Raw genomic sequence first — 20,926 nt, 5'->3', positions numbered from 1 at the left:
TTAATACTAAATAATATAGTAGAATTTGTTCAGTAATTTCTTTTTTACTTGCACAGTAAATGCAGCTTTGGTTAAATGTTTTGGTCAAAATATTTTTAATTGTTTTTACCTTTTTTTAATATGCAACAAACAAATAAAATATAGGAAGGTCAAGTAAATTATAATAATTATAATACAATCAGTCCACTTATAGTCTGATAAGGTTATCTGGCTCAGTAGGCAAAAGTAGAACAGGCTTTTCTTGTCTGCAGTAGTCTTGTCATGTCTTGTGTCTTTTTTGTGGGCCTAGAACGAATATTTTTGACAATCGTCTTTGTATCGTCATCAAAATTTATAATAAAATTTGCCCTGGGGCCGTTCAAGTATTACGTAAGCAGATTTATTACAATTATTTACCCCCCCCCATCCCCCTTGTCAGCAAAAGTAAGCAAAGCTCTTACCCCCTCCCCCATGCTTCCGTAAACATTTTTCAATTAATATGTTGTTTTTTTTAAATATTATAATTATTATTTTAAATAGAGAATTATATCAGATTAGATTTTACTGATACGGTATTCAACATAGATAAGGGACAAAAATATTATAATCTTACGAACATAACAAACTTATTTTAAATTTTTGGTAAATATATTAAATTCAAATTAACAGTCTTCAGTCCATTAAACCCGAATCCTTGATTCTAAGTTTTCGATGACATTGTATTGCTGCTCAGTGTTGTGAGTCTGCTCACTTTCATCCAATTTTGGAATGTCTACATCGTTCTCATCGAGCCATTCAACATTCAACTCATCTTGCTTTGCTATGCTTATAATACTTCTACTAGCTATAGTATTCCAAACGAAACAATACACTGACAGAGGAAATTTAGACAAGTGAATAGCGCGCGGTAATTCCCCTACTCGGTTCTAAAGCGAGTGCCTAAACGTATGCATTATTTGCGGGAATCCCTGAAAATAGTTTCGTTTTCAAGCAAAGACAATGTGAGGGTTGCCATTCGTGTAAAAAAGTAAATAACTACCGATGACGTAATCATCATCTAGACTCCCCTACCCCCCATGTCATCCAAAATAAGCAAAGCAAAGACCTCCCGCCCTCCCCATAGTTCTTATGTAATACTTGAACGGCCCCCCTCCTACATAAAGTATACCAAAAATCTCATACTAATTATGACATAATTGACGACGATATAAAGGTCCTTGTGTCTAATATTCGTGCTAGGCCAACAGAGCCTGCTTTTACATATTTTTTGACAGAACTAAATACCAGTATGCGTCTCACCGGGCCAGTTAAATTTATACAACTATAATCTACAATAACAATTGAGGTTTTTCTACGTTGTTTGCATCAACATTATGTTCCAAATCCGGGCATAAACATGTTTTAGTTTCATCAGTTGCAATTCTTCTGTTTCGAAGTAGTTCATTTCTCTGAAAAAACAGTTTTATGAAACTTTTTTTAACTTATATAATGATTTGTCTTTTAAATATTTATGTAATTTGAAATTTAAGGATTTTTTTTATTCTGTATAATTTTAAATTGCAAGACATAATATTTAAAAATATATTTTAGTACAACATTACAATAGTAAATTAAGATCTAAAGTGAATGAAATATATAAAAAAGTGAAAGGAAATTGGATAAGAATAGCTTCCTTAAAAAGATTTGTTCCGTTTGGATTACTTGAAAATTGGAAGTCCATGGCCATAGATAGACCGAAGTAAAAAAAGTTGCTGGACCATGCTAAGGCCCAAAAAGGGCTGAAGAGCTAGAAGAAGTTTTATTTGTAACTCACCTTTTCTTGTTTGAAAACATCACTGTAATTATCTTGTAAATATAGTACGAAGATGAAAATATGAATAGTTATAAAGAAATATATAATCAAATTGTTGTTATTCTGGAACAAAAATATATATTGTAAAAGATAAAGATCACAAACAATTTTTTTAAAACAATTTTCCATTAAAAGATATAAAGAAGATCCCAAAGTAAATAGTTACAGGATTGAATAAAGTATTTTATTGGATCACCTGAACTTGGCAGTCTGATTCCCAGTCAACTGATATTAAATTATCATATATTTGGATAAACCTCTGAATGGGACACATCTTCCCACAATTAGGTATATTAAGGATGAGTGGTTCAACAATGTCTGTTGTATTCCTGTACGATATTCTCACATAATAGTCATGTGTTGAGTTGTCTGTAAAAATATAAAAATACATGTGATAAATGAATTTTGTACAATTTTTCTTACCAGTGATTTCACTCTTTTGTTCTTTTTTTAAAACAGAGATAAAAAGATGTTTTTGTTGTATGTTTATGTGCTCCTAAAGCAGAAACAGAACCGCCACAGTAAAAGAAATAAATATAGGATCTTGTGTTTATCTAAACTAAATATAGAGGTAAGAATTGACTGTATTTTAATAAGCTCCGAAACTATTGATTTTTTTTTAATTCTGTCAATGTTGGAAAGTGCTTGGTACTAAAAGCTTTATTTATTTTTAAATTCGGGCGGAAGAAGTCGAGGACAATTACTAGTTACAATATATAAATAGCCATAGTTTTATGATGCCCAAATATTTACACAGTTAAATATGATGTCTTGAACAAGAACACAATAGCTCTATATAAAAAGTTCTGTAATCTGTCACTACTTAGTTTTAAAGTTTTTACGAACAAACAAAGGTATAACATTGTGTAAAATATTTGTACCTCATGATACCTACCATTTAACAGTTCCAATATAATTGTGGAAGTGTATGATGGACAGTTTCCATCAAATAATCCAAGGGCGGATAGAATATTAGCAATTGTAAAATCATGGCCGCTGTATATTGACATTGTCAGAGCATCTGGTTGCTCTGACATTTTGTTCAACATGTTATTCACAATTGTTTTCAAAAGAGGACCGGCTAACAAACGAGCCATCAGTGGAGTTGCAGTCGCTATTGAAAAACTGAAATCATTTAAAAAATTTCTATCAACAAAAAAAAACCACTCCTAACAATCCAAATTATTCTATATAGAATAACATTCTATGTGTGTAAAATGATTAATTTAAATTATTATTCAATAATAAATTGTTTGACTAAAATTATCTCCAATCCCACTCACAAACCCAACCCACCAACACATTAGATTATATAAACCTTAATGTTTTGGGTTCAATTTACGGTCAAAATAGTTATTTAAGATTTATCATCAAAGCCACTATTATCTCCAGCACAAACACACACACACACACACACACAGCACTGTAACAGTTGATTGTATATCAATATAGATTTATCATATTATGTATTTAGCCTTATTCCTTCATATATTTAAATTACAAATATTTACAATAAATAAATATCCATAATCATTACTTTTCACTGACAAAACAGATGTACAAAAATATATTTAATAATGTTTTTGTATATGTTCCTGCAGTGGGAACAGACAGTTGTGTATTAAACTATTCAAAACATACCTGTAACATGCTGGTTCTTTAAGTTTGTCAGGAAAAACTGAATGTGTCCATTTAGGCAATGTTAAATTATACAAATCTTCAATAAATAAAATGTTGTAAATATCATTAATGTCTTCAAAATCTTTAATTTTTCTCAATGTATGTTGTGTCAGGTAACTGAAATCCAAGAAAAAACATGTGGTAATTTAACCATGGTAGTTCATACATAAAATCAATAATTCAACTGATTTTCAGCAGATGCAGAACAGTGAAGTGTAGTAGGAGACAGAATTATTATTTGATAACACACAGTGCTGTCTCGCAGCCACACTATGTATTAAACCTCACTGTTCTGTGAACAGGCGTAATTCTGTAAATGTTTTAGCTGTAAACACTCACTCCATTAGACCTTCATATTTACTCAGATGATCTTCATATGCTCTGGAATTGATAAAATTGTTCTTTGCAATATCATACTGTGCACATTTTCTTTTCATCGCTAACACTTCATCATCATGTTCAGGCCTTGTGTGTATTGGTATAGGCTGCCAGTTTAAATGATCATTCCAGACTTCTTTACCCGTAGGAGGATACATACCTATACCATAAAAACGCATTTTGTTTATAAGGGTATAGTAAATTAAAATAAATAAAACTTATGCTAGTGCCAGGTAGGCCTGCGGATGATACACATGTGTGTGACCGCGTCACTTCTCCTAAAACTCCCGCCTTAAATTGAGGTGTGCACAACGTCTTATATGAAAATGCGAGCCACCATAAAATTTGGAATACTACAATACCTGCTAAATTTACTTCTGCCGACATGAGGGTACGATCTACATTTGTTGATCGAACATATACCTTCTTAGAGTCGTATTTATCAGTGATTATATTCTGAAAACAAAAAGCATATGTTAAAAATTAAGCACATGGTTATTGCTGATATCTGCTGCTTTGGTATCTTTGAACTTACAGAATATCTTTTTCTAAACCATTGTCCTAAGGCATAGTGTTGTCTTTTACCTATATTCGTAAGTTGACCGAATCTAACGGGCCATAATGATTCGTTTCGCCAAGGATCTGTTGGATATGGATCAATTGGGGTTCTATCACCATGTCTATAAATGATGGCTGCATATTTTATCGAAACTTCACCAAAAGACTGACACAGCAAACATAGAAAAACCCCAAAGGATAAATACATTTCAAAGCAATTATATTAGAAACCTATAAAACATTCAAATTAATTATAAATATTTTTTGGCAATACGACTACAATAACCACTAGACTATCAAAACTGCCAAGTAAATATTTTTTGAGGTTTTTAAAAATGAACATTCCCATCTCGCTCTATCATCGCGCATTCTCTTTCCACCACAGCTGTCATTTGATCACAGAGAACGTTAAATTTTACAGAGTGTGTCAGGCGTAATTTGACAGCATGATGTTTTGAACAATAATTAAAAAACCTGGCCTGCTAGCGCCTCAAACGCTTTTTAAGTAAAAACCTTATATAGCCTGACCAGGAATACAGAATACCTCATCGTGTTGTGGATAACGTAGGAAACTATTTCTGGTAACCGTTACTCTGGATTTCGACTGTCGTGACACATCTATTATTAACACATGTTGTATTCTTTCTATTTTTCAAAAATAATGGCTATGAACAGAAAACCAAAAATTAAACACGTTAAAGGTTTCAAAATAATTTATTCAACAGCTTGATTTCGATGGTTAACATCATGCACAAGAACATTGTGATATTTCTCTCAATATAAAATAATTTTACTAAGCCAAAGCTAAAGCTGCAGAACCATTACCATACAAATTATCATCACCTCTTTTGAACTCTTCTTTTTTGCAATGCATTAACATGCAAAGTGGGCTAAATAAAAAAAATATTTTAAAAGTTAAAAGTAATTATGTAAATATGTTTGTATGTACTTTTTCGAAAGTCTTTAAAAATAGGCACAAACCCGGTTTAAAATAATAAAACAGAATATTTTTGTTTTCAAATAGAATTGTCAAATATTAAAATCTAGCTACCGGTCGCCGCCACTGGTGACAATCATTATAAGAAAACTCATCGATTTAGAAAGCCTGAAGGTACCTGCTAGAAATTTTATAGCTAATTTTTAATTGACATATATAATCTTTTTGGATGATTGTCTTTATAACTTAGAATTTTAGAACAATATTTCTCTTAAATATTAATATATTGCTTTGTTACTCAAAGTACTTTTAAGATCAAAAACTATTCTATTAGATAATTTATTGAATATTAGGCCCAAAATCGATTGTTTATAATATTGCTTTTAACAGGCATGCCACCAGTAACACGATTGAATCAGCGCGTATACAATGAATTCGCATTTAAATCTCTTACTATGTTTACAATTTTTGGTGCATTAAGCCCGGTAGAACAATAAACACCCATGACTATTTTTCAATCACTGCTTTAGGAAAATGCACAACAGCAAAATAATTTTTAATTCACAATATAACTCCTATGTAATGCTACAATTTTTTAAATGTCTAGTCGCTCGGTAAATTCAGACTTTTGTATAATGTGTTCATTTGGACTATTAAATACTAACTATTCTGTTGAAACTCTCTTAGCTAAACTATAGCCATTTCAGAATAGGAATAAATATTGGATAAAGATTATTATTTTCAAAAGAAAGAATCAAAAACGATCATAGCACATTAAATATTTTGAAAGTGCTTTACACAGATTTTAAATTCAAATTTAATTTAAAATATTGAACATTGAAATATAATTATTTATCAACATTAAGTAATATAATTCAAAAGAATAAAGCATATGTTATAAATATAACATTTTAATTTAATATTAAAAACTTACTAAGTGTTAATTATGTTCTTTAAAATTATAATTAATACGATCCAATATTTTAATATTGTAAGGACCAATACTGATCTAAGAACAAGCAGTTTCTTCTAGCTATTGCTATAAGATTGTAAATTTGTATGTAGATAATTATCAAAATGAATTCACACTTATGTTGTATTAATTTCTAATTTGTTGGTGATATTTTGAACTATTATTCTATGATTCTATTTTATTATATTTTTTATAATATTTATTTGACTGATTATGTTTTAAAATGTTCATCTCAAACAGGTATATTTCATGCTTTATTTAATCTATACAGCATTAGGAATTCCTCAGTTGCAAAACAATTTGATGTCAAAAAAATATGTACAAGGAAGCCGGAAAACCGGAGACATTTCTTTACATCTATGCAAAAACATTAATTTTGAGTTTGTGCAAAAAAGAAAGTTGCATGAAAATAAAGGAAATCAACATCAATATTTATTTTGTAACCCAATTCAGATGTCACATTTCCCTCCAGACAACTATTTATAACCATCAAGATCACCTGAACCGGTGAGTATAATTCAAATTAGTAGCGCAGATAGTAGCGCCTCTCACCGGTTCACAAAAACTCTCTTTCCTCTACCATAACTTAAATAGTTATGTCAAAAAGTGGAAGAACTAATGAGAAACGGAAAATTAGCACACATACGCCTTGTATTTTCCCTTTTTGCACACGCTCTAAATATAATAATTATGGACTGGAAACTGGAAGTTAGTTATGACGTTATTCTTACATTACTTAAGAGGCACAATAAACTTATTTAAATACTTATAGTCAACTTGGAGTAACGGTCATGTTGAACACATTGTGCGCCCCGTCAGGGTGGGTTAGGGACGATAAATTTAATTCAGGGGGTACGGCAATGCCCCCGCCGTGATATTTTTTTTACAATATACCAACCCACATTCTTTATTTACTAGTCGTTCTTGTTTAGTACTCAATTTTATTGTTACTCTGTCATCTTACGTAGTATATAGTGAGTTGGTTAATTGTAGCTTAAATTTAATATAATGCAAATCATGTCTTATTGTCAGACAAAACAATTTTGTACTAAAATTTCTAAATATATTATTTAAATGACACAGAAAAATTAGATCTAATTAACAATATTACCATTAACACTCTATTGTTTTTTTCCCTCATAAATTTTGGAATAAAATAACAGTAGTGTCTACGATTTGGTAACAAACAAGTTACAGAATTTTGACTAGATTTTTTTTTACATATACATTTCATATGGAATTTGTCGATTAATACGTTTTAATAAACAACGAAATATCTAGATGAATATATATAAAACGACAATAAGATAATTGTAAATTTGTTTACTGGACCCACGACGCTGGGACCCACAGCGGCTCCGACTGTACCTTCCATGAGGCCTTCAGAAGCTGCGTCAGGGCGCTGGCAAGATCCTCGTTTACGATCTCTTCATCAAACATGTAACCATATAGGAAATTTATACGGTTTGAGGAACGTATGATGTCGTTGAATTCCTCATCCTGCAAAAAATAATACCACATCTTTGAATACAATAACGACATAACTCTAATTTATTACTTTTATACAAAAGCTGTTGCTATCCTTATTTGCAATTCTCAAGCAGTGAACCAAATGAAGTTTATATTTTAGTATTGAAATCATGTTTTTTAATGAAAGAACAATATTCTTGTGAACTTACTGTGAACGATCGTGAGCTATCCTTATCAAAGGTTGAACGAGCATTCGCTGATGTTCGTGTTTCAACGAGCCGGTCGAGAGATGGCGGTCGTATGAACACGATGTATGGCCGCAGCCGAGGTGTTCGCAGCATCTTTAGCGCTTGCCAATGTGGACTTATCACACATACCCGACCTGATATCATTTTTTTTTATTAAAACATACATAAATTGAAAATAGCTAACAGTGATAACACGCACAGCAACATAATATAAATTATAATTTTACTAATATTATAAATGCGAATGTTTGGATGAATCGATGGATGGATGGATGTTTGTTTGAAGGTATCTCCGGAACAGCCCAAGGAAGTTTGATGATATTAGGCATAGATATAGAGATCTGGAAGAACATATAGGTTAAGGTTTTTTTTAAATTCCCGGCTGGAGTTGCGAACTACATCTAGTATAACATAAATTATAATATTACATTAAATAACATGAAATATAAATGTTGTGACTTATTTTCATCAGCCTCATTATAAATGTGCTTAGATTCCTTCGTGTTTGTCTCTTGCTAAGAAATGTTGAAGACTGTGAAATCTTTTCACGACCTTAATATTAGAAAGTTTTTTTTAATCCGGTTATTGTATGCTACAAAGACTACAGCATCTTAATTTTTTTTTATAGTAATAAACTAAATATAGTTTCAAATCACACATTTTCAAAGCTATTCTTCTTTTTTTTTAATAGAATATGCCTGAAATATAAAATTAATTTATTAAAGCAAAATGTTATAAATACATCAGAACATGTGAGCTGGTCTTTTATTTCGTTGAAGAATACTGTTTCGAAAATCCACAAACGAGTGCAGCAACCTAAAGAGATTAAAAACTTAAAATTAGATGAACGTAAAATGTATTCGCATTGCTGAGATGTAGATAAGAGTCAATAAGACTTTGATTTGAGTCTAATAATGTTCTAATTATGTAAAATTCACTGTATAGTTATAAAATAAAGTTTGAAGAAAAGTCCATTGAACTTCTTTACTACTCCTATAACATTTTTAAAACAACATTGTGTTATGCGAGCCAAATATAACAGTAATATATATATACCTGAATTAACAATGCTTTCCACACTCTCCGCTGAAGTACCATAAAGGTTCCCTTTATACTCTCCATGTTCAATGAATTTCCCTTCCGATATGTCTTGTTCCATTTTTTCACGACTTACAAAAACATACTCCTTTCCGTTTTGTTCGCTAGCTTTTTGAGGTCGTGATGTAACTAAATTTCAATTCATAATTATAAATATATATAATCATTAAAATAATGACGTTTTGATAATCATTAAAATGTTGTCATTAGAATATTAAAAAAGAAATGAAAAAATAAGTCAGTGGATATTAAAATAAAATGATAAAAAATACTAACATGGTATGGGTGTCACATATTTTTCAGGATCAGTTGCTATGAGTCTTCGACGAAGCTCATTTCTGCCAACCCCTGGAGCTCCTACAAGCACTATAGGTCTTATCAATCCCGGTCTTGGATACAAGCGGGCTACCTCTTCATATGTTGGTATTATTTCCCGATCGAAATCATCGTTTTCCTTAACATCATAGATTATTTTCTTAACTTTTGGAGTAGATTTACATGGCAATAAGGCAGTAGCGGTAGGATTAGGTGAGCAAGGCGTTTTAGGACCACAATCTGAACTGGCTGTGGCTGGGCTGCACAAGGCTGGGTTGCCTGCATAAAAAAATTATAACATTTCTATCTAATTTATTATAATATATTAGAAAGCTCAAGTCTAAGACAAGCTTACTGACCATCCATCGTCTGAGGATCCGTTTGTCTCTCATGAATAATGCGTCCTTCTTGTAATGCTCGTGAGGGAATCAAACCGGCCCTCATTACTCTATCACCTTCCCGACGAGCTTGCCACCTTAACAACATGAAAATGTATAAAAATATAACTACCACATGACAGAAACATAATTAAACTCACCAGTAAGCATCATCCTGTGATACAATGTGTAAAATATCACCCTTTTTGAAATCTAGCCCAGCTTCTTTGCACGGTATGTATGGATCATCTGATGAATTATAATTAAACAGAGCTCTGACCCGTACTTTGCTCTCTCTGGAACCTCCTTTACCAAATGAAGGAACCAATTTAAAAGTGATTGTTCCTTCTGAACTTTGCTACAATAAAAAATTATTATATTATTATTGAGCTAGATAAATTTTATCCATAAGTAGAATTTACATACCAAAATTGCCAGAACATCAGATGGAGTTTTATTTTCGACACTGATACCATTGACCTCTATAACTTCGTCACCCGCATGAATCAAGCCAGACCGATCTGCTGCTCCACCGTGCATGACTCGGGCAATAACAATCTTTCCAGTTTCTTCATCAGTTTTTATAGTTGCCCCCTATGAATTAATTAAATAATTATAATTATCTATTCATTTCACTGAATAAAAAGATATAATTTTACAAATTAAAATAAATAGATCGCTAAAAAAATCTTAGGCTTAACAATTTACAAGATATTGAAAAGTTAAATAATTTTAACTGTGTTCTAATATATTCATTTGAGAATTCCTTGTTCATTTAATATATACTTTTTAAATATAATTATTTGAACTACATATCATGAGCGCATAGTACAGCATATGCTATTTGAACTATATGTTTTATATTATCACTAACTATAATGATGCAATTTAACAAAAAATAATATTTGCTAATATTTATTTATTATAAGCAATGTGTATTGTGTGGGGATTTGTGATAATTGGCTGCAAAAAACTAAAAGAAAAGGAATATTCAAAATGGTAAACCACAAAAAAAAAACACAATACATATTGTTGTACCATCTAGAGATAGCAGCTAATAAATTTAAATCAGTTTTGGCTGGGTTTTAATGAATGATGGGAGCATATTTAACAATGATGTGATATAAAATAAATAAGTAAATTAAATGGACATAAATTATATAGAATATAAGCATTTATGAAATAGCCAGTTGTAAATATGCATCTGTGAAACTTACCACAATTGGCTCTGCGCTCTGAGCTCCACCCTTTTAATTAAAAAAATTTTAAATAACCCCTATTTCTTATCATTATTTAAATAAATAAATACATGAAATTTTCAACTATTGTAAATAACTATTTAACACACATTCACTAATGATACTAAAATAGAAAATATCAATTAATACTTATTAATATTTATATATTCACATATATAATAATCATAATAATACAATTTATTACATATTTTTTCCAGATAATAATATTAAAGTAGCTGCTATTTCTAAATGAAACATTGTTCCAGTTATTTGAGGCTGTGATGCTGTTTACAAATTTTAAGTGACTTAAGATAAATCAAAATGTTATACGAACCAAGGGTTCATCACTTTTAACAAGCTGAACAATTTTAACCGTCTCCTCTTCATCATCTGCATCAGATGGCACATCGGGAAGATGAGGGTAATAATCTTTTTGGGCAACAGCATCATGAGTGCAAAGAATAGCCTGATTAACAATATAAAAAAATACATCAGTAATGTATTTTATATTCATTTAATTATTTAAACTTTAAAAAAAATGTATTGCAAACTAATTAGAAATCAACTACACATAGATACTCCAATGTTGGCAAGGGCTAGTTAGAGGTTTCATCTAGTGTTGTCTCCAGCTGGTGTGACGTGACTGCAAATCAAGTCACCCTGAAGAATACCCTTAATGCATCTGAAAATTCCTCTGGTATTGCAGATGTCCATGGGCGTCAACCTTAGTGTTTCCGCTGCTTGTTTGCCCTCTACCCTTATAAAAAAAAATAGTTGGTGCCAACACCAGAGCTATATGTCAGTGTAGTCATTTTCTAATTAGTTGACAGTAATTTATAAAAACTGGACAAATTAATATGTTCTACAAACCTGAAAATGTGGTTTTTGTAAGAGGCTTAATAATTCCTCATACTCTTTAGATACAGAAATAACATCAGCTAGCATTTGAAATACTTCAAGTGTAACCTGCATAGCATTCGAGAGCAGTGGATAAAATTTATCATCTTTACCATTTGCAACAATTTTATTATGAGCCTGTACCAAAGCATGGAGTTGCTTGGACTGCAAAAGTTCACTTAAGAAGGCAACATCCTCTCCATCAGATTGTACCTCTTTCAATGATGTCAACAATTTAATAAGAGCTAAAAAAACATTTTTTTTCAATAATAAAACAATAATAAATTAAGTGCTTCAAATGTTCGCAAACATACCTGGATCCCAATTTTCTGTGGCACTATCCATTTTCATACCTTCTTTAGTGGTCTTCAGATATTAGAGACATGACCAATTACAGAAATCATAGTAGGGTTAAATGAAAGTATTTATGTGTGGTGTCGATAAACCCTACTAAATTGTAAAAGAGCCATGTCTCCAATTGTTCGCTGGTTTTGTCTAGATACATTCAAAAAAAATTAATTTGTAAGTATTACATTTAAATTTTTGGTATAAAATTCATTGCACTATTACGAAGGATGTTATTGTATTAATTAAATAGCTTACTCATTCTCTTGCCCTCGTCGAGGCTCTAATTACAATTAAATATTATGGAGTTTCGTTTCTGAAAACTTTCGTAAACACAGAAATTTAAGGCAGATGAAAAAACAATTATGTTAGGTTTTTGAATTAAATATAATATTTCGAAAATATAATTTTGCTACAAATATTGATATTAAAAATTAAAAACCTTATAACGTAACACATAATGAATGTTTTATCGGTACTTACCTTTCAACATATCACATATAATGAATAAAGAATGTAGCTATAAGTAGGAAACCAAAAATAAGAAAAAGAGTCAGAATAGAGTTCAATTTTGGAACTAGAGAGATTAATTTCAATTCATTGCGTTACTATTGGTACAAGTGAAAACGAAAATCACCGGGAAAAATCAATAGCACATTCTAAGATCCGTTTCATTTTACGTAACTTCGTGACAATAACTCATTAGCTTGAATTAATAATTGTGTTAATTATTTTAAATTATTAGTCAGAACTATTCTTTGAATTATTTTAAAGTTATTTAGATAAATATTTTAATAAAACATTAAAAGAAAACATCAAAATTAACTATCCATATCTTGAACAGAAAAATGTTGCGCCATGTAGCGGATAACATTTCTAATTTATTACTTTTAACGAATTTAACGAAAAAACTCTGTGTTTCAAAAGAAAAATGCGTTGCGTTGTTGCCATAAAATTCAGATTGTTGTTTGTCTTCGCATTGCAAAGTTTTTATTATGATTACTATAGTAACTTACAAGTTCGTATTAATTTATTGTAATATTGGATTTAATTTTTAAATGACACTAGTAACTTTATTGACGTAGACGTAAAAATGGATTTTTCAAGGTTTTCTATAGTCCTGATGACACTATACTATACCAAAACATACAGGTGTTCGGAAAAGACCTGCTGAGATGTCAGAATACCAACTATTCCTTGATTTTTTGTCTGTATTCCAACATAAGTAATTATTTTTAATGGCAGCACCGACGAGAATTAATGCCACAAGTGGCACAACGGTCAACACCGGCAAAGTTCACATAATGGCGGAGGTTGTGGTCGTGTGTATTAAATGAGCGATATAATTCGCCAACAAATTTTACGGAAAAGAGAAAAAACTTCAGAACTTTGCCATTAATTTAAGCGTTTTATGTGTATGATAATGATTTGTGCTGATCGTGACTTAGTACTGTAACAACTTTATGGGAGTTTGTATACATCGATTTGTTACTGGACTTATTAAATTAGTGCGGTGGAGTCGTACAGTCAGACGGAGAGTGGAGCGGCGTGGAGCTGGTGCCGTGGGTCCTTAGGGTGGCGGAATCGCAATGGGAGCGCAGCAGGCGAAGGAGCGTGGCACGGCCATAGGTGCGTCCATGCGCTCGGGCCGCAGCAGACCGCGGCCACCCAGAGACCCCCGCATCCTGGGCTCTAATATATTTACAGAACACAGCGGTGAGTCATCATTATTATTAAAAGCATTCCTTTTTGCACTTTTTATGTCCTTCTTTTGTGTTAGTTTTATAAAACTTTATTTCTCCTCTTACCGAGAACGAAATTCGTAATGAGGTGAAACTAAGATTGATCTGTGAGTGGAAAAGTGCATATTTTAAATGATATTGTAGTCTATTTTACAGTTGAAATAAGCAAGTTATTCTTTTTTTTTATAAAATAAAACATTTTATTCATCAAAATTGAATTTAGAGGAGATGTAATAGAAAAAAATCAGTTGCACTTGAAACTTGCAAATTTGTCAAAAATTTACAGGCATGATTTGAGACTTCTTTCCCTTTCCACCATTTTCTTATAAGGAGTAGGGGAAGTGGATTTGACAGAAATGGTGCCACAGGAAGCAAAAATATCCTGTTTCTCTACTCCATCAAAGGAGATGCATTGGCAGCCCTGGCAATGCAGCTGTAATTGCCCGCCTTTTATTAATGGAGGACCCATCCTCAATGCACAGTCTATGGATAATGCTCACTTTTCTATTTCAGCAAATCCAGATGACCACTTGCCCTTTAAGCACCTTATGATATAAAAAAAACTGATTAAAAACTACACAAAGACTATTAAACAAAATTGATTTGTTTCTTCTTATCTCATGACTAATATTCTGTTACGAATATGACTATATACTACTTAGCCCTTGATAATTGCTACCTATTACACCTAAATGACTAAACTATACTTTTACTGGTTCTTTAAGTAAGTTAATTGGTGAAAAAGGATATTTATAATATTTCTGATGTATTCATTAATTAGCCCTTTGTTGGTGGTAACCTCATTTTTAACAAAATAATACATAGATTAAAAATAAGAAAAGGTTATCCTTTATACACAGTTATACAACATTCACCTAACATTAAGCTGTTTTTGCAAGTTAATTGATAGTAACCAATTACTTTAACAAATAGCGATCCTGCTATATAAATTAAAACAGGAAATTAGTAATAAAATTTGTAACCATAGCTTAACTGACTATCTTGAACGCTATGGATAAGTATTTAAATGTAATTCTACAGTTACATCTTTGCTATCTACCTACATTCAATTATTTGATGACCATAGTAGTAGTTTTCTATAAACTGTTTATAACTGACAGAGTAAAACTAACAAGCATTCCATCTGAGATCAGACGGAAGCAACTGCCTCTCAATACAAGATAGGGAAAGAAAAAAACATATTTGGTTTCCCTATCTTCTACCCTATTAAATCCTTTTCACTATTCCATCTTTACCTTATTAGAAAAGATGTTAAGACAGGAATTATAGTTCAATTTTATAATTGCATATTTTTGGTAATCAAATATAAGTTTTAAAAATATTTTTTAAACCAAAACAAAAAAGTGTGCTATTATTTCAGTTTTCTTATCAGTTTTTTGTCAAATATTATTAAGAATAAGTTCAAAACATTGTTTCTTTTCAATAAATAAAAAAAAAAATACAGTTGAATTGATAACCTTCTTTTTGAAGTCGGCTAAAAATAATTTTGTATTAAAATACATACTCTACATATCCCAAATTTAATACAAAGAAAATTAAACTAGTTTGTCTTAGAATTGAGTAAGTTACTTTTGGACAATTTTGATAAACTGTAATAAATTTATTTATTCATTTCACCAAAATTTTTACAAATTTAGGTACTATCTAGAACAAAAAAATACTATTGCTTTTCCGAATTTACTGTATTTGGAAACAAATACAAATGATACTTATAGAGTACAAAGATCTCATACTAATTAAAAATAATTTTATAGTAGGTGATCGTAAAAAATATCTGGAGTGGATGCAACATTTGTTATTCACTATATTATTTTCCTGAAAAATGTCATTGCTTTAATTGTATTTCTATAAATAAATAAAAAAAGCAACATTACTTGATTATTTTTTAAATACCAATAAAAATAGCTTCACCTGTTGCTGATACTAATCATATTTAAGGATTAAAAAAATGCAAATCAAAATTGAAAAAATATGCTACAAAAAAAATATTGGTCAATAGCAATAAAAATATTAATTTCTAACAAGCTACGATGATATTTCTCTACTCTCACTTTACTCCACTACGGACTAGCCATTTTCATTATTAAAATAATTTGTAGAATTTTGTTTCTAAAAAGTATTTTATCATCAGCTCATTATACATTCCCACCGAGGGGCTCAGAGACTAACCCAAGATAGGGGTGACTAGGCCATAGTTAACCATGCTGGCCCAGTGTGGGTTGGTAAAAAATATTGTGTCCATGTTTTTGCAAGATTTTATTTATTATTAACTTTATCATTGTTGAGTAAAAAAATAACTTTTCTACATTACTGGATTTTTCCGTTATTTATCTATCTATTATCTATATATATAAAATGTACTTGTCACTTAATTTGATGTTGGTTATAATATTCCTTAGTGGTTCAATGAGAAAATCAGGGGGTTTTCTTAGGACATCATTTTTGCAAATGTATTCCAAATAAAAACCGATCAAACTGTCTTCTTTATTGTTGAAACTGTAAAAAAAATATAGTGTGTTCCCATTTTTTCTTTTTGGAAACACTAAGATAATGTGATATTGTATAGGTGTTTAGGAAGCAGATTGTTTGGCTCTAAAAAAAGTAACAGGTTGATTGATCTTTCTTTAAACTGTTTGTTTTTGAATGAATTGTGTTTTTGCTCCAAAAAACATCACTATCTCTGAGCAACTGTAGCAGAATTTCTTAATGGTTCAAAAAAGTTGCTGCCCTACTAATGCTGAGCGTAATTTAAGGCGATTAAACTGTATGACGGAGAAAGGTTGCGCTTTTAAATAAAAAAAAATCGTTTAAATTCTCACAATAGTTTGCAACTGGATAGATTTTTAATAGTGTTTAATATGCAATCATTTTTACCCCACTGACACGGATGGGTTAAATTTAGGGATTTTTCGCGTATATTTATGGCAAGTTTTTATCTATGCGAGTTTGTATGTATCTAAGTTCCGATGTGACAGCCTAGAGCTTAAACGACTGAACAAATTTAGACAAATGAGGTGTGTCATTCGATTTGTAATCTTCCCCTAAGTGTTATGTCTATGGGATTTATTTTGTTTTTTAATAACAAATAATTAATGAATTAAAATTTAATTATGATAGTATGTTGATTCACATAAATGTAATGTAAGTGAAAAGCGAAAAGGGATTTTTTTTAATTAGTTTTATGAATATGTTGAGTTAACAAATAATAAAAAAAAAATTGATCGTTTACCGGATGTTAAACTTTTTGACAATTACGATGTGCTAGTGCGAAGTTTTTTAATGAAGCGATATTTCCTGAAGCGTACATTTAGTTCAAGGGTTGCGGCTTATTTAATGTTAATGTGATTATAACTATCTGGGAATATGAACAACAAAGAAGTTGTAGTTGTGCCTATTCGGCCTATAAATTTGTTATTCCAAACGTCTCTATGTCTCTTCTTTTCCTAGATAAATCTTAATAATCTAATTAAATTATGTATTTTACCATCTTCTTCTTCATTTGGTGCCATCTCCTAACGAAGGTTGGCAATCATCATGGCAACTTGAACTCTGGACACGGCAGCTCGAAATATAGAACGTGTACTTTTGTTATACCATTGGCGCAGATTTTACCATATATTATTTTAAAAGAAAAATTGATAAAACATCAGTAATGTTCAAAATGTATACGATAATTATGACTAAGAGCTTCTATTTTCCGTATTCATTTTTAGCCGACTTCAAAAAGATTATCAATTCGAGAGGTTATCAATTCGACTGATTTTTTTTAACGTATCTATTTGTTGCAGTCTACCAACTGAAATAGATAAATACATGTCATGATATATCGTAAATTCTATGTGTAACATACGAATATTTGTTAGTGGACAATGATGCTATGCTTGGGATTTTCCCATCATTGTGCTTTGTAATTGGATTGAAAAAAAAAATGTTTTTGTAATTAACATTAGGAAAAGTAAACTTTTATTACTATTATATACATTATCATATACATTATAAAAGGAAATTACAACATATGTAAAAAACTTGGACATTATTGCTTTGTATGGGAATATTGTTTTTAATGGCAATTGAAATTAATATGTTGCTTTGCGCTCTTTTCTACGATTATGTATCGGCTGATGTAAATTTTTTATCATTGATATCGGATTATTATGGCAGGTTACTATACTGGTTCGGGTTACAGAGACAGTACCAAGAATGGTTCCTTCTCGATCAGATATGACCTATTATTACATGTACAAGTGTAAAGAGAGAGAAGAGAGTTTTAAGATTTTTGCGAATTTTTGTAGGTGGCGGTGGTCGTTAACTTATCACAATTATCATTAATTTTTTGTGGCAAACATATGAAGTAATAAGCTTCAGCTTTTCAAAAATCAAATCACATTTTAAAACGTCCTGAAATGGCCACATTATAGGATATTATAGGTTTTGTTAGTGGAATTGCACATTAAAGGCGTAATTAAAACTTTGATTTTATGGTCTCTAAGCATCATGAACTCAATAAGCAATAAGCAATATTATATTCGCTTTAGGTAGCGACCGGAAGCGCATGGGCAATCGTGCTTTGAATTAACACACAATCACATTCCATGTAGAGTAACCTGGCGTTGTGCCCCATCCGTAAGCTGCATTGAACGCATCAATAAAACTTTAAGTTTGACAAGTATTTCATTTCGTTTGAAGATTTTTTTTACAAAGTTGAGGTAAAATTTTATTCCTAAATTTGATTCAGGAAATTAGCCTAGCGAAAGTTTAACAGCGAAAGTTTTAGAACCGGCTTCGCGTTATTATGTATATTGATTGAATATGTAAAAAATATTATATGTGCGGTGGAATTAGATTATGTAATTTATTACACACTCCGCCAAGCACTGGCCACATCTGTGACACTTTTTATATGATTAGCACTATACTGAGTTATTTCCTATCGCTATATTTATTATTTTGCCTAAAACAGAAACAATATTAAAACCACAAAATGAGGAGTCTGTGAGAAGTAGCAAATGCACACATTTCCTTTACAGCGTAAAAAACTTGAATTAAAAAGGTACCTTTTTAATCTCAAACAAATTAATTAAGATCTGAACAAACATTTAATAAGATGCCAGGAGTCTACTCACAATTTTTATTATTTTAACTAATTAGAAACAAACAACATTTATCGATGTTGCCAAATTCTAAGAGATTATTTATTTATACATAAGTATAGGAAGATTGTTGAGGAGCTCAAAAAGTTGGGGGGATAAAGAAGTGACTACACAATTGTCGTTCTGTAAGTTATAAACATCGGTGCACGTGTGTGATATAAACAGTCAGAGAACATTGTATGCAAGGACAGAAGGCGACAGACTTGATACTTAGAAGTAATTGTTTAAGTGGAGCGCAATGATGTGACGGTAGAAAAAAAGTTTTGTCGCCGAGTTAATGGAAAGAGGTCTGTCTGTATTTGTTTATTGAATTTGCGATTTGATGGATCGAATTGAAATATTTAATAGTTTACCAAATGATATAAAATTTGCGAAATGACAAATTATTTTCCATTTGTAAATTCCATCCGTCGAGATATTTCCAATCAATTCGAATATTCTATAAAGCTATCAAAATGCAATCACTACGAAAACCTCATACCCCATTCATGTCCATATAATAGGTAAAAACTGCAGACTGAAACAGCGATGTGGGATGCGACCGCAGCCAGTTTACAAATAAAAGTGGTAATTGGATATTGAATTCGGTACAAGTGAAGTTTTGAATACCGCGACGAGGCAATAGTTGGGCTTGTTGCGGTCTGCGGCACCGGTGCCTGGCGTACCTACGCTATTAATGCACGCAATGTAGAGAGCAAGACTTGATGCAACAAGAGCACTCGCTGTCTATCTACGCCATGTGAGAGGCGCAAAATGAAATGAAAACGTTTGCGGAAAATACCTCTTCCAAGAAGCGTTGCAATATATGAAATTGCATCTGGAAATTTTAAGAATTTTTCTCATAACGCATTTCTTGGAGGAGAATTTTTATTACTATATACTTGGCGTTCTGGGAAATTGAATTTTCAATAAACATAGAATAGACTTCTTATTTAATCCATACGTTTTACATCTTTTGTACAAAATTAGCGACTGACCTAAATTTATTTAATGAGGAACACGTGCACGAAAGTAAGAATCAAACTTTGTTGAGGTATATCGGTCAATTGGGGCATCTATAAAAAGACTATATACATATAGTGTAATGTGCGTAGTATTGAATGCTTGTTATGCCACAATGCGGGTGGTGGCTCGGCCTTACATACTTACAACAGCTAAAAAGTTCTAGTTCTCGATACGCGCCTTATTCGATATATATGTACGTATAATCAATACTCCCCACAGTATCGTGTTTCTTATAGAAAAATGCACACGAAAGTAATGGAATGCCATTTTTATTAGATAACATTTTGTAATCTTTGCAAATGTTCGATTCTAATGTATATTAAATACTAGCTGTCGCCCGCGACTCCGTCCGCGCGAAAGTAAAGATAACTTAAAAAGTAGCCTATGTGTTAATATTAGTAAGATTGGACATTTGTTGCAAAATATGTAAAAATGAAATTGGCACAAAAAATAATAATTATATGTACGAGTATGTATATATTATTGTAATTTTTTGCAGTCGGATGTACGAAAAGTCTTATTAAAGCGATGCGTTAAAGTATTTAAGTAGAGATCGAAGGCTAGTTTTGTTCATTACAAGTTATTAACTTTTCAGATATGCCCATGACCAGAACAATTGCGTGCATGAACTTTATGCTTGCATGATTTTCGTACCGTTCAATG

The 20,926-nt window shown here is 31.2% G+C and overlaps 3 protein-coding genes across 6 annotated transcripts in view; 1 reads left to right on the top strand and 2 right to left on the bottom strand.

The window, feature by feature from the left end:
• Positions 1 to 822: 822 nt before the first annotated feature.
• Positions 823 to 4,758, bottom strand: LOC106719893 (prostatic acid phosphatase). Of its 2 annotated transcripts, XM_014514368.2 has the most exons (8): positions 4,425 to 4,758; positions 4,252 to 4,345; positions 3,851 to 4,049; positions 3,473 to 3,628; positions 2,727 to 2,956; positions 2,028 to 2,200; positions 1,793 to 1,894; positions 823 to 1,427 (listed from the first exon to the last, which is right to left on the bottom strand). In XM_014514368.2, the coding sequence occupies exons 1-8, from the start codon at positions 4,653 to 4,655 to the stop codon at positions 1,308 to 1,310; spliced, it is 1,305 nt and encodes a 434-aa protein (XP_014369854.2). In that variant the 5' UTR covers positions 4,656 to 4,758; the 3' UTR covers positions 823 to 1,307. The 2 variants fall into 2 exon arrangements, with proteins under 2 accessions (XP_014369854.2, XP_045541963.1); XM_045686007.1 differs by lacking the exon at positions 1,793 to 1,894.
• A 2,848-nt stretch (positions 4,759 to 7,606) lies between these two features.
• On the bottom strand, positions 7,607 to 12,971 carry LOC106719858 (MAGUK p55 subfamily member 7). Of its 3 annotated transcripts, XM_014514323.2 has the most exons (13): positions 12,829 to 12,971; positions 12,604 to 12,668; positions 12,315 to 12,495; positions 11,974 to 12,245; positions 11,438 to 11,569; positions 11,083 to 11,112; positions 10,292 to 10,459; positions 10,027 to 10,223; positions 9,848 to 9,963; positions 9,450 to 9,767; positions 9,132 to 9,302; positions 8,037 to 8,209; positions 7,607 to 7,857 (listed from the first exon to the last, which is right to left on the bottom strand). In XM_014514323.2, the coding sequence occupies exons 3-13, from the start codon at positions 12,349 to 12,351 to the stop codon at positions 7,681 to 7,683; spliced, it is 1,791 nt and encodes a 596-aa protein (XP_014369809.2). In that variant the 5' UTR covers positions 12,352 to 12,495; positions 12,604 to 12,668; positions 12,829 to 12,971; the 3' UTR covers positions 7,607 to 7,680. The 3 variants fall into 3 exon arrangements, with proteins under 3 accessions (XP_014369809.2, XP_014369808.2, XP_014369811.2); XM_014514322.2 differs by lacking the exon at positions 12,604 to 12,668; XM_014514325.2 differs by lacking the exons at positions 11,083 to 11,112; positions 12,604 to 12,668.
• A 694-nt stretch (positions 12,972 to 13,665) lies between these two features.
• LOC106720036 (tyrosine-protein kinase Abl) overlaps positions 13,666 to 20,926 on the top strand; it is a 44,339-nt gene continuing 37,078 nt past the window's right edge. Inside the window, exon 1 of the mRNA XM_014514588.2 lies at positions 13,666 to 14,061. Within this exon, the coding sequence (XP_014370074.2) occupies positions 13,935 to 14,061 (127 nt within the window). The 5' untranslated portion in view covers positions 13,666 to 13,934. The remainder of the gene's footprint in view (positions 14,062 to 20,926) is intronic.

Source organism: Papilio machaon, chromosome Z (assembly GCF_912999745.1).
Source record: "Papilio machaon chromosome Z, ilPapMach1.1, whole genome shotgun sequence".
Lineage (NCBI taxonomy): Eukaryota > Metazoa > Arthropoda > Insecta > Lepidoptera > Papilionidae > Papilio > Papilio machaon.
This window is presented reverse-complemented; position numbering and strand designations above follow the sequence as displayed.

Excerpts from the sequence above, each read along its gene's own strand:
- LOC106719893 (XM_014514368.2), bottom strand. The coding sequence starts at position 4,655 with ATGTATTTATCCTTTGGGGTTTTTCTATGTTTGCTGTGTCAGTCTTTT. Across the intron at positions 3,629-3,850 it reads AAATATGAAGGTCTAATGGA|TTACCTGACACAACATACAT; the intron begins GTGAGTGTTTAC and ends CTTGGATTTCAG. Across the intron at positions 2,201-2,726 it reads TATATTGGAACTGTTAAATG|ACAACTCAACACATGACTAT; the intron begins GTAGGTATCATG and ends ATATTTTTACAG.
- LOC106719858 (XM_014514323.2), bottom strand. The coding sequence starts at position 12,351 with ATGAAAATGGATAGTGCCACAGAAAATTGGGATCCAG. Across the intron at positions 9,303-9,449 it reads ATATGTGACACCCATACCAT|TTACATCACGACCTCAAAAA; the intron begins GTTAGTATTTTT and ends ATTGAAATTTAG. Across the intron at positions 7,858-8,036 it reads ATAGCTCACGATCGTTCACA|GATGAGGAATTCAACGACAT; the intron begins GTAAGTTCACAA and ends TATTTTTTGCAG.